Genomic DNA, 14,957 nt, shown 5'->3' with positions numbered 1-14,957 from the left:
CCATTCTGCAGAATAATGGCAATTAAATGTTGCTTTGTATTTCATGAGTCTCCTTTGGCACAGAAGATGCTGCTGTAGCACCAGCGACTTTATTGCAGTTTTTATAATCCTGTAAATGTGGAAGGGAAGAGTGTCATAAAGAGAAGGGAGCCTACCGCTCAGTCAGTGACTGCATCCTTGAAGTAGGTTTGTCAGGAGCAGGCTCTGAGATGTTGTCTGAGAATGGGAATGTACGTTTTATCTTCTCACTGGAATGTGAACAGGCAATAGGCTGTCAGTAACACGAGAACAGGAGTACTTGTGGCACCTTAGAGACTAACAAATTTATTAGTTAGTCTCTAAGGTGCCACAAGTACTCCTGTTCTTCTTTTTGCGGATACAGACTAACACGGCTGCTACTCTGAAAAAAGTAACACGAGAGTTAGCAGTAGTGCCGGCTACTGCGGCTTGTGTATTTACTGCCTATTTTGGAAACACTGAGGGTGTAACCACCTGGTAAAGACCAGCTCGGCTTAACCTGAAAAACATCTAATAAGCCCAACCATCAGCATCAGTTGTGATGGAAAAGATGACTTTGTGCAGTTCTGATAATTGTGTGACCACCCTAGGCCTGATGAATGGCAAATCCTATTCACATTGGATCAGGCCATTAGCCAATCTAGTCTATATCATGCCACCCAATATCATCCATAAGATCTATTCACAGTGGTGGTGGGAAACTCCTTCCTAACTCCTGCATCTGTCCAATGTATGCCCTAAACCGGGAGGCTTGATCACACTTATCTTAGTTTATGTTGCTGTAGGTGTTCGTTCGATCTGTGAAGACACTTAAGCCACACAGGTATAAGACTTACATTGCAGTGCAGATCTGCTTTAATTTTTTTATCAGTCCAGTATCCGTTTAGGACAGGTGGCCGTCTCAGAGGCAGGTGTTGTGGAAACCCAAACCCAAAAGGATGACTTCTATCAGTTCAGATGAGTTTACACGCAAGCATCTCACTTATGAGTAATGCAGTTGGTTCAAAGTGTCACAGCTAATGGACTGTCATTCTTGTGTGTCTTATATAAACACCTCTCCATACCACTGATAGCAGAGAGAGTTAGTATTGTTCTTAATCTAGTAAAGCCCTCTTTGCTAGTGGGTTTCTGAAAATGTCAAACTTAAACCTAGCTGGGCAGCCGCCAGGAAACGGATTTGTGGCAGGAAAAAGGGACTCTGAGGGTGGAAAGCTGGAAAGAGGTTAGCATTGTTGCCAATGCCCATGTGAAGCTGGAATCTCCTGTACCAAGTCTGCTCCCCTGCGCTTAAACACACCAGTCAGCCAGGCTGACTATTGAAAGGTTTGGGAGATGAATCACTCGCTACACAGTTTGCTGATCATTTTAAATTTTTTTTTGTAAATATTTTAATCATAGACTTCCTGTCCACCCCACCCTTCCCCTTCCCATGTTCCTGCTTCCCCTCTCTCCCTGTAGCATCTGTAATAATTCCAAGCCCCCCCGCCAGTCAGGGCAGTCATTTGTACAGTTCATATTCACGTGGGCTAGAAATATCTTTCCACTGCACTGTGCTTAGGAAACCTATTCATTCCTTTATTTGTCTAAGTTAATATGTTACATCATGTGACATAAACATGGATGTATTTATTTTAGTCTCTGGCTCTCTAGATAAACAAGTTTGCACATATTTAGCTGGTGCTCCAGACATCAGTACATGGACATAATTGGAGGAAAACTAGCTATTGTCCATGGGCAGTAGCTGATTTTTTTTAATTGTCATTTTAATATAAAAACATTTTTAACCTATGAAGGGGCATTTGGAATTCCAGCCTCTTACGATTTTTCCAGGCGCTAACATCCTTTTAAAAATAGGGTTTATAACAAAAGTACCTCAGTAGCCAGTAACAATAGTGTTGCTACAATTTAGTGCTGATGAAATATGCCAGCCATAATGGAAGCTTCCCTGCCAAAGTGCTTTAGATGTGATCTACGGGCGCACGTTTTGGTTCCAAGGGCCCATTTGATCATTAGTGTCTACTGATACTGTCAACAAAGGAGGCTGCCTTTTTGAACGTATGCACAGTCCTCTAGGGAACTAGCTTGGATTGAAACAAATTCACTCCACGTAGGCCATCAAAATCTCACTTAAATGGCAATAATTTCAGTCACTGCCAACCTGGTCTAATGTGAACAGATTACCTAGGGCTAAAACATTCTTCATCCCAATCCTACGTTGGCTGTCACTTGAGCCTTTTCACAAAGGCTGCAGCCAGTTCCCCATCCCCTTCTCCCCATGGGAGACTGTTGCCATTCACTGACAATGAAATTGGCCTCTGCTCCCATTTTTTCTCTCTGAGGGATATAGCTAGTACCATTCACCATCTGTGGCTCCTTCATTTTTCTGTGGGCTTCAAGTCTCCTTGCCCTCTAAGCATGTGCTCCTTGTGTTTGCATGGGTTTATCTCAGCCCGAAGCCATGTATTCAAAGGCTTTGGGTATACCAAGGCAGGCCAGTCACTGGGTTTTTTAGACATTGATAGATCAGGTGAATGAAGTCATCTCTGGCAGACTCTGCGCTGTGTCAGCTTTGCTTTTGAAGATTTTCCTGCCTCCAAGCCTGTACGTGTTGGTTTTTGACTGACATTGCATGCTGCCTCTTGTTGTTCAGAGATCTGTCCTCCCTGTTTCTGTATCAGGTGCTTTGTTCTAAGGGGGTGAGATTTTGCTCTGGGCTTCATTTGGTGTTCTCAAGATGTGGCCTCTAACCTAAGCAGGTTGAGCAGCAGCCTTTGCTGGCTCCATCTCAAAGCCTAAAATAGTGGAGCCTGAAGCTATGGCTTTCGTCCTGTTGCTGCCAGTCCCTGTGTCTATTTTATATGCATCACCAACATTGTGGGTTTAAAAACCCACCTCACCAAGGCCTTCGGCTCCTCCCCACCATTGATCGTGCAGTCAAATCCCAGCAGCATTGGAGTAATCATTTCAACAGTAATTCAGCCAGACACCTATAGAAATTTCTTCCCACCCCGTCATCTTTATGGAAAGCAAGCACTCAGATCTCTGCAGAAAAACCCATCAAATAGATGTCTCTTGCAGAGTGCCCAGAAGGTCACCAAATGGGACGGGGTGTCCAGCTGAACGATAGATTTGTGAGCCGAGGGAGGCAGAGTCATCGCTCTTTCAGGAGAGAACTGCATTTCCCTGGGGGGCTTACAAGACTCTTGTGTAAAAACAATTCACTGTTAATAATCAAAAATTGCTAATGGGCACTGAGATCCCAGCAAGGTCCCTCTTTTCCCTTTTAGTGGGATCAGCATTGTTCTTCCCAGCATTTTCTTACTTGCAATCTTCCACTGCCTTGGCCTTGCTAATTACGGCTGCTCCTCTTTAAATAGGGTTTTTTCCCCCTAAAGAAGCTATTGGACTTCCTCCCTGTTCTTCTAAATAAGAACCACAGAGGCTGATGGCTTCTAATTTTTATTCATTTGTTAAACCTTTTCATGCTTTTGTGTTCTCCAGTCAACAAACTATTGAAAGCTGATTGCTTCTAAAGCACTTGGGGTTTCACTAGGAAATTTTTCACCTTCCTCTGGTAATACAAAGCTTACTTTCCCTTGGCCCACTGGTTTAGACCAGCACTGAAAGAAAATTAGACTTGCTGTTTACCAGGCCTCTTCTACAATAGCTAAAACACCAATAACGTTGCCCTTCTATAGCATATCTTCCAGCCCAGCATTCTACTAGTACAAGCAGTTTAGTTTTGCCTCAAAATCCCTTGCTTGCCACATCTATGAAGCATCATTACATTATGCAGTGGCAGCCCTTTCTCCCAGATTTATGCAGACTGACTCATTAAGAGACACTACAATGTTGCCAGGGGAGGGGATTGTTTGCAGTAGGACAATTTTAAGCACAGGGACTCTAGATACTCTATCTAATGTGGGCAAATAATCCGTGTTGCAAGTGGTTTCTTCCCTTCTTTAAAACTGGTTTTTAATCACTGTTCTAGTTTGTGCTTTCCGCATGGCTTTTATATTGTGTTTAGTCACTTTCTAATTTTAAAATCTTTTCTCTTGCATCCCTCCTCTTGGTCTGCTGTTTCCCAGCTGGGCCTTTGATTAGACATGGAGAGAGATGATTTTGATGAAAAGGGCAACTCTTAAATCAGCAGGAGGAAGGACCTCTTAATGAAGAATCTCAACACTGCTTCATTCATTTCTTTAGAAGCCACGTTCGATCCACTTTATCAATTTCTACCCATTCTGCAGTCACAGGCAGAAGACAGAACCACCCGATTCTAGTGCTTGTTGCCCTACTGAGACCCTCTGTTGCAGCTGATGGAACTTACCATACCGCTACCCTTGGTTTGCCATGAAACATCAAGTCTAGAGGCTGTAGGACGTGTATCTACCCACACTGAAACCACTCAAGTGCTATCATTTCTATGGGAGAGGTCCTTGGTGTGAAATCAATGGAGCGACAATGATTTATTCCAGCTGAGGATCTGGCCCCACGTGAATAGTCCTCCTCCAGCAGCTCCCTCCTTGCCAGTGATTACTACAAAAGTATAGTGTTCTCCCTAGGATTTCATACAACTAACTTTTTTGGCATTCTGGAGTCCAGTAAAGTTTACAGGCCATTTAGAACTCCTGTTTTCTCTCCTTTTACTGCAAGACTCAGGAGTGTATGTGGTGCCACTGGGACAATGGAAACCATGTGAAACTTGTAAAATATACAATTCCTGACTTTATTACTATTTTTTGTAATGGCTCGCTATAAATCCAGGTTCACTTTTCCATTTAAAAAACCAGCAAAGATCAGATTGCTGATCTCCTTTCCTGGGTAATTCTGAGTGCTGGTAACTGCCCATCAGTGTCACTGGATGGGAAAATTAAATTGACTGGACATGAAATGTTCACCAAGACAAGGAAGCCAGATAATTGAATGAGTCTACATGATCATTCCTTTGGATAACGACATCATGGGCTATGGCTTGATATAGGAGAGTTTTCTATTTGATAAGAGCATGCCCAAAAGGAGTGTCTCTAGGCACTTAGTCATTTCCAGGTAGCTGTGTGTTTTTCTCCTTTTCGGTGCTGTATGATCCATGAGGATTATTTCTTGATGATTCAGCTCCTTATCTCGTGTCATCTGTAGTTTGTTTATGGGACCTACAGTTTGCTTGTTCAGGTTCAAAGAGCGTCTCTCTGGGACTCTTCCAATATGGGTTGCAATGCGAAAGACAGGATTGTTAATTCATTTGGGAGGAATGAAAATCACTGGAGGAAAAGTCAAGATCCATCAGGCCACCAGCCTGAAACATTCTGTGAGCCAGTTGAAGACATGAAAGAGGAAAACATCCCGAAGGAATGAGAACTGTGTGCTAGTGCAGACAGAACTCCACTCTGCACTAAGATACACCACGAGGCTGCATTCACTTGATGGGCTCTGCTGGCATTCAGAAGCAAACTCCAGGATTCATGCCAGTTGATGTTATGAATCTTATATGTGCAGTCCCAAGGTATCTCTTGCTTTAGGGATACTATAACTGATTGCTTTAAAACAAGTTAAGTCTTCCAAAAACGAACAAATCTCTCTGCTCCTCTTGTCAATTTTAAGTCTCTACTCAAGATGATTCTAAACTAGAGCACGCAATAGGGATTGATCTTGCATTCCCTACTATTGGAATAGGTGTCTTGCATCCCATCCTAATAGTATTAAAAGGCTGGTACAGCCTCATCTCAGGTGCTAAGGCACAGCACAGTTGAGAGCCCTCTGCTGAGAACGCTCTAACATCACTGCACTAGAACCTGGCTTCCATCAGCCTGTATGTCCCCTTCCAGTGCAGTTGCTGTGATGAGGTGCGTAGCAGGAAATGGGCTCCTACCAATTATCTTGTATCTTACTTATTTTATTTTGTACAGCAGCCACATGTGGTCTCAGTACTGAAGAGAGACTGAAACATCAAGAGGAAGATTCTCTGCATTAGAATCCTAGTTGAGTCCAAAGATGAAGGTGTGAGGCATTGAATTAGCCCAGTGGTCTGCAGAATTCATGAAGGGGAGAAGCGGTTTCCTAGAAAATAAGATTTTCTCTCCCCTCCCTGCCTCTTTCTCTGCCTCAAAGTCACTCAAGATGGAAACTGTGTGTTTGTGTCTTGGACCTTTTCTGTTGAACACTACAGCCCACTGACATTCCTCCATATATAATTTAAGCCATAGCTTGGCTCTGACAGCTTCTGAGTACCAGCTGTGCTCAGAAAAACATGTTCCCCAGTGATTGCCAGAAAGGAGAGGAGGCTACCTAGAAGCACAAAGGATGTGGATGTGGACCTGGAGTAGGCAGTCTCCATTAAACGTCAATTCGTCCCAATTTCTAATTCTGTCCCGATGGCCTTGCGGAGCTCCTCATTGCTGTTGCATTTGAATTTGGAGGAAACAATCATCCAGCATCCACTCTGCTGAAGTTCAGATTCCTTTACTTTAGGGTGGCAGGGGCTGGTACACAGCATGGCAGGGGATAGAGACAGAGCTGAGATTCTTTCTTAGTGGTCAAAGCATCAGGATTGATGTAATGAGACTTCCTGGAGCAACTGGTTCTAATTCCAGGGGAGTCATCAAAGTCCCTCAAACTTCAGAGGTAAATGCAGTTTCTTCCTGGTTTCTCTTTGCAGGTCAGTTAGGACTTTGGTTTTGCGATGTCTCATCTATCAGCTCTGTATGGATGTTAAAGTCCCCATAGAGCCTTAAGCCAGAGTAGGGGTTTGTCCTGCAGCCCTGGGCTAACATTTTTCCTCTTTCTCTTGCTGTTGTGCCATGTGCCTGTGGTCCACCTGACCACTGTCTGCCCACCCCAGAATTGGCTGCATTTCAGTGATCAGTGTTTGTTCTCACTCCCACTCTGACATATGTAGGAGAGAGAATTCCTTTCATTCTAAGCTCCTTACATACATAATTACTGTTTAACTAATTTTTGAATGAAAACTTTTATTTACCTGGATACAGAGTTCGTGCTGCTGAAATTCCCTTGGGATGACATAAAGGATGCTGCCAGTAGGTTTTCGTCAACATAATTTCTGGTACAAAACAGATCTTTTCTTCAGACAATTTTACTGAGGATTATTTATATCATATAATGCAAAAGAGGGTTTGTGTTTCATTATTGTGCTATTGAATGTTTTTCTCTAAGAGAAACACAAGGTATGATCTGACAAAGTGAAAATCCAAGGGCTGTCACTCTCGGTGTACTATGTAAGGAGGCAAGACACTGAATAGGCTGGTGTGGCATTAAAAAAAAAAAAAACACCCCACACCTAAGTGTTAGCAATTGGCATCCTGACTGGCAATCCCAGCAGAGAAATTAAGGACTAAATGGGCCCTGGGAATGAACTATTTTCACCCTAGAAGTGGTTCCTCCAGAGTCCTCCATTGTTCAGCCCCAGAAAAGGATTCCTGTTCCCAGAGTTATTAAAACACCACCTTCCTCTATCATCCCATCCATTTCTGAAAGAAAAGCCCACTACGAACTCCCCCCAGGGAAGTGCTGTTCAGAGCAGCCAAAGATCCTGTGATTTTCATGTTCCTGTGCAAAGGGTCAGAAGCTTGAGAGTTGTACAGAGGAGAGACTAAGTTAGGTGCCCAGTTATCCAGACTTAGTGAATCTTAAGAGAACCTCCCATAGACTGTTCAGAAGGCTAGAATTCTGATCCCCCTATTTACATAGGGAAAGCAGCTAATTCCACAGGGACATATACATTTAAACCCAACCAAAATGGCTCCAGTACCTATAAAATCCACCTTCCACTGCATTTTAGACTCCATGATAGAAAACTGTTATGCCATGTAATCCCTGCAAAATCAGTCCAATGACTTCCTAATGTGAGATTATGACACGTGCATTGTAATAGTTGTTAGTGGTAGAGATGTCTATAATTAAATCTGTGAACACTTCCCATTTGAAGATTCCTGTTTTCAGTTGTTTATAACTCTGCCAACCTTTAACCATTCAGATAGGAATCTTCCATGCTGCCTGTTTGCCTCTGACAGAAATATTTTTGGGAAGCTTCTGTAAAAATGGTTCAACCCTTCCCTAGGTTAGGGAAATTGACGTTGTTTTGGTAATGCTAAATTCTTACGTCCATTTAGCTGAGAAGCTCTGTCTCCATGCTTTGGAGCAGTGACTTGAAATTTTGGCAAGGGGATGGCCCTGGTGGCAGGGATGCGCCTTTAGCCATCCCCCTGAATATCTGCCCAAATTTGGCCAAGTTATGAGCTTCTGAACAATCACAATTCGCACATGCTCAGAGGTTTGCATCGTTATTTTTCAAAGCTGCCATCCGCCCTAAACGTGTTCTGTCCCTATGCAGCCCCCACAGGCTACACATCCTGCAGCTTCGGGGCAGAGCAGGACTCTTTCTGCTTTGCTCCTGCATGCTGGTGGCGATCCTTGGGGCAGTGGTATCAAGGGCAGGCAGGGAGACTTTCATGTATGCTCAGTGCTTTTCCAGCTCGCCCCAGGTAGTGCAGCCAATTCTCACAAGTAATGCCATTTTGGCCCCTACTGGAGCCAGTAGCCCACTGACAGGAGAAGCTTCAGCCCTGCCCAGAGGAAACCCCCTCTTATTGGCTGTCTTCCCCGCTTGCCTGCTTCTGGGGGAAGAGCAGCCAATCAGGGCTGCTGCAGGGGGAAGGCAGGTGGAGCAGTGAAGAGCTCCTAGAGCTGCCCCCACCACCCTGGAAAGGGGGTGAGAGGAACCCCATTGACGCTACCCCCTCCCCAGGGCTGGGAGAGGGGGGGTGAAGAACCCTGGGAGCTGCAGAAGGTGGGCTGAGGGAGCAAAAACGATGCAGTAGCTGGAAGTTGTGTAATTAATTGGACTGGAGAATACTTAATAAATTAATTAGAAGTGTGGGGCTTGGGGAGAAGCTGGAAGCTCCACACCATCAGCCTACCAGCCAACCAGCAAGAGCTGCAGCCAGGACCAGAATCACCTTACAGTGTTAAAGCCTTGGCCCGTCTAAGCCTTAGCACAGATCAGGGATGTGGGTGGGTCCCGTTTACACTACCGCCTGGAAATGTTGCACCTGGAACCCTGGTTTGGTTCTAGCGGTAGTGCCTATGAGGTCTGAAGGCTTTTTCTCCCATTCAGGGCGCAAATGGAGGATGCTGACCATTAATTGTTGTCAGCCAGACATGGAAAGAGACAGGGTAGGTGGGGAAGGGGTGGTGGTTGTCCCTGCTGGAACTTGATTGACCTTTTTTTGCAGGGATTCTGCTGGGACCTGAATTCTGCCATACAATATTATCTCAGCTTGCCCAGCATAGAAAGTCTGGAGGAAAAGATCCTACCAGACAGAAGTGACTACGGAGGGTGGGGAATTCAATACAATCTAGGGCCAGCCCCTGGGTGCTGCAAAGCTGTAAGCCCTGGGTGGCACACTCAGCACTGAAATAAGCGTCTGGCTTTGCGCTCATCGGGTTTCTAACACAAAGGCTGAGACGCAAGCCCCCCTCCCTCTCCAAACAATCCCTTCTGTAAATCTTTGTTGGTGAAGTGTAACTGGGCTGGGCTGTCTCAGCTCCCAGCCCTTTTCCTGTGGGTGGGTGTTTGTGTGGCTGGGGAGGAGGGAGAGAGTGCCTAGCTGCCCTCGCTGTTCTTGCCCATACAGGTGTGCATAAATTGAAGGAATGCCAGACTGAGTCACGGGAGCCTCCCCTCCCCGTCTACCTGAGCTGGAATAAAACTGTCCCTTTCTGGAAAAAGGATCCCACTACAGCTATCCTCACCTCACCCTCTCTCCTCCTCTCCTTACACCGCTGGTGAGAGAGACAGGCAGAGGGAGTAACTCCTAAGAGAAAGAGGAGGAAAAGAAGTCAATATTTGATCAGAGGGGACAGAGAGCCCTGCAAAGTTATGTCAAGTTCATGAGCTGCCTGCCTGCCCTGTGGATTTAAACTTGGCAACTGAATGGAAAAGAGAGAAAGGGGACCAAAGAAATAAAATAAACAGGCTAAGTGTGGAAGTCTGCTGGTGGCAGTGAAGCAGTGAAATTCCCCTTTTGCCTTTAGAAGAATTTCTTGGCTTGCTGTGTGGGTGACTGCTGTTTGGATTGTTGCAGAGGATTTGGACTTTGAATCAGACAAAGCACTAATGAGGTTTGTGGAATTAATGTATCTGTGTTCTTTAGTGTGGCGCTTGCTTTAATTTTTTGCTATTGATTAACAAAGGGGAGCGGTTACATGAAGCACAGGGCTTCTCTCACAGGTAGGCACAGGACAGATTGAGGTGGATTGCTAATTGTATGTATCTTTTTTGTTTTTTTAAACTTTGCGTATTTTCATTCCTTTGTGCTGCTTGGAAATGGCACTGGTTGATCAGACAGGTTTGTTTTGCAGAGTTGTGCAGTTGTTTGGGGGGAAGGGGGTTACCTTGTTAAAAATATGTAAAGTGCTGTGTCACACACACACACACACACACACACACACACACACACACACACGTGTCTGAGCTGTGGATTAGCAAACGTCCCAGGTTTCTAAGGTTTGCTCTTTTCATTCCGCCGCTTTCTAGCCAGGGAAAGATGAACTGTGCCAGGAGAGAGGGCATAGGGAACTTGTAACTAAGATGGCCCAAAGTGTTCAGATCTGTAGGTTGGGTTTAGTCCATTATAAACACAGGGGCCATTTTGCAAAATGTGGATCTGTGTCTAAAGTTTGGGGTTGAGCCAGTTAGAAAAGGGCCAACTATGAAATCCGGGTTCAGATTCAGGATCCAGGAGTTTGGTCTCTTCTGAAGTGCAGATAGAGCTCGGCTTTTTCTTGCGGGCAAATCTGGCGTAGAGTGTTCACAAGAGAAGGAATACAGGGATGGGGAGGGGTGGTGAGTGTGGGGGGAGAAGGGAGTCAGAGTGTATGTGTTGGGGACAGGATAAGGGGAATAAAGTGTGTCGGGAGAGATAAAAGGGTCAGTGGAGGGTTAGAGGACAGGAGGGGGGCATGTGTCGAGCAGTTGGAGGATAAGGGGCTGTGTGAGGAGGGGGGCAGGGAAAAGCGTGGGGATTTGTGGACGTGGGGCTATATCCAAATTCTGAATCTTGGTAACAGCACAGACAAGATTTGCAGTGCACTGCTGCAGATGCTCACCTCAGCAAAACCGTCTCCTAGCTGCTGGGCCCCTTTGTGGGGAGGTGACTGGGAGGAGAGGGGCACTAGAGTGAATGTGGTTTTCCAAGGGGCAGTCAGTACGCACTGGCCCAGCTGGACAGGGGCATTCCCCATGCTGTAACATTAGCACTGGAGGGAACAGGATACCACAGGGCATTGCTAATGAGCTATGGAACATTTCACTGAGCAGTATGACTCCTGCCCAGCTCAGCAGGGATTAAAAGTTGTTCCCACCTACTGGATACTTGGTGGCCCTTAATGAGTTTGGTTTAATGAGCCGTGTCATGGACGCACCCCTATGTTTTGCACTAGACTGTAATCTGGAGGCAAGGGCTGGCTTGTGCAGCATGTTTGTACAGTGCCTAGCACGATGGGGCCCAGATCTTGGGAGTTCCTGCAGCAGGGGCCGAAATCACTTAGATGGCAAAAGTTTGTGTCTCGCCCACTGGAGGGGTATTTTGGGGAGATCTCTCTCCTAACTTGCGAATTTTGGGGGTTAGCAACAGAGAGTTCTGGCTCCTCTGCCTTGTGGGGACTTTCCGCATGTAGCTGCGCAGGGGGGGCTGATGAGTCCACAATCACCCTGCAGCCCTACCGTTCAGGGAAGGGCTTAGCCTGAACTGAGGCAGCTGCACTTCCAGCCAAAGAGCAGCTTGCTGCTGGCCCACAGCCTGCAAGGGTTGGGGGTGGTCCCAGTGCTAGCATGGCTAGTCGGCCTTCATTATTAGTATGTATTGGTGCAGTGCCTGGGAGACCCAGTCATTGTCTAGGACACATTGTGTTAAGTGCTGTACAAACACAGGACTGTAAGTGTGATGTTTGACCACTCAAAGAGATGCAGCACATGAACTCCTTTTAGGGGGTTATACCTGGAGCCATGTGCCATTGGAAAGGGCATTTGGCTTTGGTTTGAAGGGGTGTCTCTGGCCCTATTACGTGTGTGTGTGTGTGTGTGTGTGTGTGTGTGTGTGTGTGTGTGTGTGTGTACATAAGAATAGTCTGACCCAGTATGGCCAATGGTGCATCTAGCCCAGTATCCTGTCTTCCAACAGTGGCCAGTGCCTGATACTTTAGAGGGAATGAACAGAACAGGGCAATTATTGAGTGATCCATCCCCTGTTGTCCAGTCCAGGTTCAGGCAGTCAGAGGTTTAGGGATACCTGGAGCATGGAGTTGTGTCCATGACCATCTTGGCTAATAGTCATTGATGGACCTATCCTCCATGAACTTATCTAATTCTTTTTTGAACCCAGTTATAATTTTGGTATTCACAACATCCTCTGGCAATGAGTTCCACAGGTTGATTGTGCGTTGTGTGAAGAAATACTTCCTTATGTATGTTTTAAACCTGCTGCCTATTAATTTAATTGGATGACCTCTAGTGTTCGTGTTATATGAAGGGGTAACTAACACTTCCCCCTTCATCCACACCATTCATGATTTTTTTTAGACCTCTATCATATCCCGCACTTCAATCATCTCTTTTCTAAATTGAATAGTCCCAGTCTCTTTAATTTCTTCTCATATGGAAGCTGTTCCGTACCACTGATCATTTTTGTTGCCCTTCTCTGTACTTTTCCCAATTCTAATGTATCTTTTTGGGGCTGGGGCAACCAGAACTGTACATAGTATTCAAGGTGTGGGCGTACCATGGATTTATATAGTGCATTATGATATTGTCCTAATTGTTCCTAACATTCTGTTCGCTTTTTGGACTGCCGCTGCACACTGAGCAGAAGTTTTCAAAGGACTATCCACAATGACTCCAAGATCTTTTTTGAGTGGTAACAGCTATTTTAGACCCCTTCATTTTGTATGTATAGTTGACGTTCTATTTTCCAATGTGCATTCCTTTGCACTTATCAACATTGAATTTCATCTGCCATCTTGTTGCCCAGTGACCCAGTTTTGTGAGCTCCCTCTGTAACTCTTGGCAGTCAACTTTGGACTTAACTATCTTGAGTAATTTCATATCGTATGCAGACTTTGCCACCTCACTGGTTATCCCCTTCCAGATCATTTATGAATATGTTGAATAGCACTGGTCCCAGTACAGATCCTCTGGGGCCCCCGCTGTTTACTTCTCTCCTCAGTGAAAACTGACCCTTTACTCCTACCCTCTGTTTCCTGTCTTTTAATCGGTTACTGATCCATGAGAGGACCTTCCCTCTTATCCCATGACAGCTTCCTTTGCTTAAGAGGCAAGTACACTATATCAACTGGATCACCCTTGTCCATGTGCTTGCTAACATCTTCAGAATGCTAAGATTGGTGAGGCGTAATTTCCTTTTACAAAAGACTCCTCCTCAACGTATGAAGTTCATCTATGTGTCTGACAATTCTGTTCTTCACTGTGATGGGTAGATTGGGAAGTAATGAATAGATTTCATTTGCATTACCAAAGAGCTCTTGCTGTGCAGACTTTGCCTGGGTAGAATCTAGATTTGCCAATTTTAGTTGGACGTATTCCTGCAGGTTTCAATAATCTTTAATTAAAGATTAATCTTTAACTCCTGGAGACTCCAGGACAATCCTGGAGGGTTGGCAACCTTAGCAGAATCTCTATCGGGCATGTTCACAGAGTACTCCCCAGTGATTTAAATCCAGGTGGGTGTGCGAGGGATTAGAGGCGTGCAAGGAGCCTGCCGCTCCCACTTGAGGCTTGGACAGGAAATTCAGTTCGGACCCTGCTGCCAAACCATTCTGCAGGAGTGAGGCCATTTCAAGAGAGAAAAATTAAAGCTGCTGTGGAATGTTCTGGGATATTCAGGCTGAGGGGTCAGATTCTGCTGTCAGTGACCCGCGCCCCCCTTTTCCTTGTGAAGAGAGGCTTTCTCTCACCTCCCCAGCTGCCCGGGGATGGCCTTGGGGTTTCTAAGCACCTAGCTGCGTTCCCTCCTTGACAGCCACTGCCTGCACCTGAGCAGACGGTGTGACGTCTGGCCCCAGGGAGGGGCAGCTCTGTGAGGTTGGGTAGAATAATGCACTAAGTATTGGACTAGGAGCAGGCGGTTCTGATGCCGGGGTCGTGATAATGATGAGATGTCAGCTTGCTCCAGGGGCAGGAGAGGCTGTGGGGCTGTGCAAAAGAACCAAACTTTCCTGGGAAGGGCCCTTTCCAATTAAGGACTTACTGTGCCCATGAGTGTGTGTGTGTGGGGGAATGACTCAATTTGCACGTACGGATGTCAGGGCGTCCCAGCAGGAGCACTTTGAACATCCGCCATAAAGCGCTTCAAAGGGCAGTTGAACACATCACTTTAAAGGGTCAGATCATCCGCCCCTTCTTCAGGGAAAACTGAAATTGGGGGAGATTCGCCTAGGGGAGCAGGGAGATTCGCTCCGATTTGGACAGGCTGAGCAGGAGACAGCATTGACGTTCGCTATTCAGAGAGGGAAGGGTGGTCGAGTGCTGGAGGTACTGGGCTTGGGCATGTGAGAGATCTGGGCTCATTTCCTGGCTCTGCCACAGGCTCCCTGTATGACCCAGGACAAGTCTGTGCATCTCTCCAGGCTTTGAATTCCCGTCTATAAAGCGGGGCTGGTGTTTCCTTCCTCTGTCTCGTCTGTTTGGATTGTCAGCCCTTCGGGGCAGGGCCTGTCTCTCACCGCGTGTCTGTGGAGCACCCAGCCCAATGCGTCCTGTTAGCAGATCTTACCACCCTTGCCGCAACTATCACACTTTAGTGCTTCTGTTGCAAAAGAACCATGCGCTTTGCACCCAAACTGCTGTTGCCTCCAGCTCCTGGCTGGAGACGGTGATCCGGGAGGGCTCAGGGTTAGGAAGAGGGATA

At 46.0% G+C, this 14,957-nt stretch overlaps 1 protein-coding gene across 5 annotated transcripts in view; it reads left to right on the top strand.

The window, feature by feature from the left end:
- Positions 1–10,016: 10,016 nt before the first annotated feature.
- The window catches only part of ITGB4 (integrin subunit beta 4), a 56,080-nt gene continuing 51,139 nt past the window's right edge, over positions 10,017–14,957 (top strand). For 4 of the 5 annotated variants that reach the window (XM_008163899.4, XM_008163898.4, XM_065563433.1 and 1 more), the window contains exon 1: positions 10,017–10,155. In XM_008163899.4, coding sequence (XP_008162121.2) covers positions 10,151–10,155 — 5 coding nt within the window. In that variant the 5' untranslated portion in view covers positions 10,017–10,150. Of the gene's footprint in view, positions 10,265–14,957 lie in introns of all 5 variants that reach the window. The other variant, XM_065563432.1, reaches the window with a different exon arrangement.

Source organism: Chrysemys picta, chromosome 12 (assembly GCF_011386835.1).
Source record: "Chrysemys picta bellii isolate R12L10 chromosome 12, ASM1138683v2, whole genome shotgun sequence".
Taxonomy (NCBI): Eukaryota; Metazoa; Chordata; order Testudines; family Emydidae; genus Chrysemys; species Chrysemys picta.
Note: the sequence above shows the minus strand (reverse complement) of the source record. Positions and strands in the feature narration are given on the sequence as shown.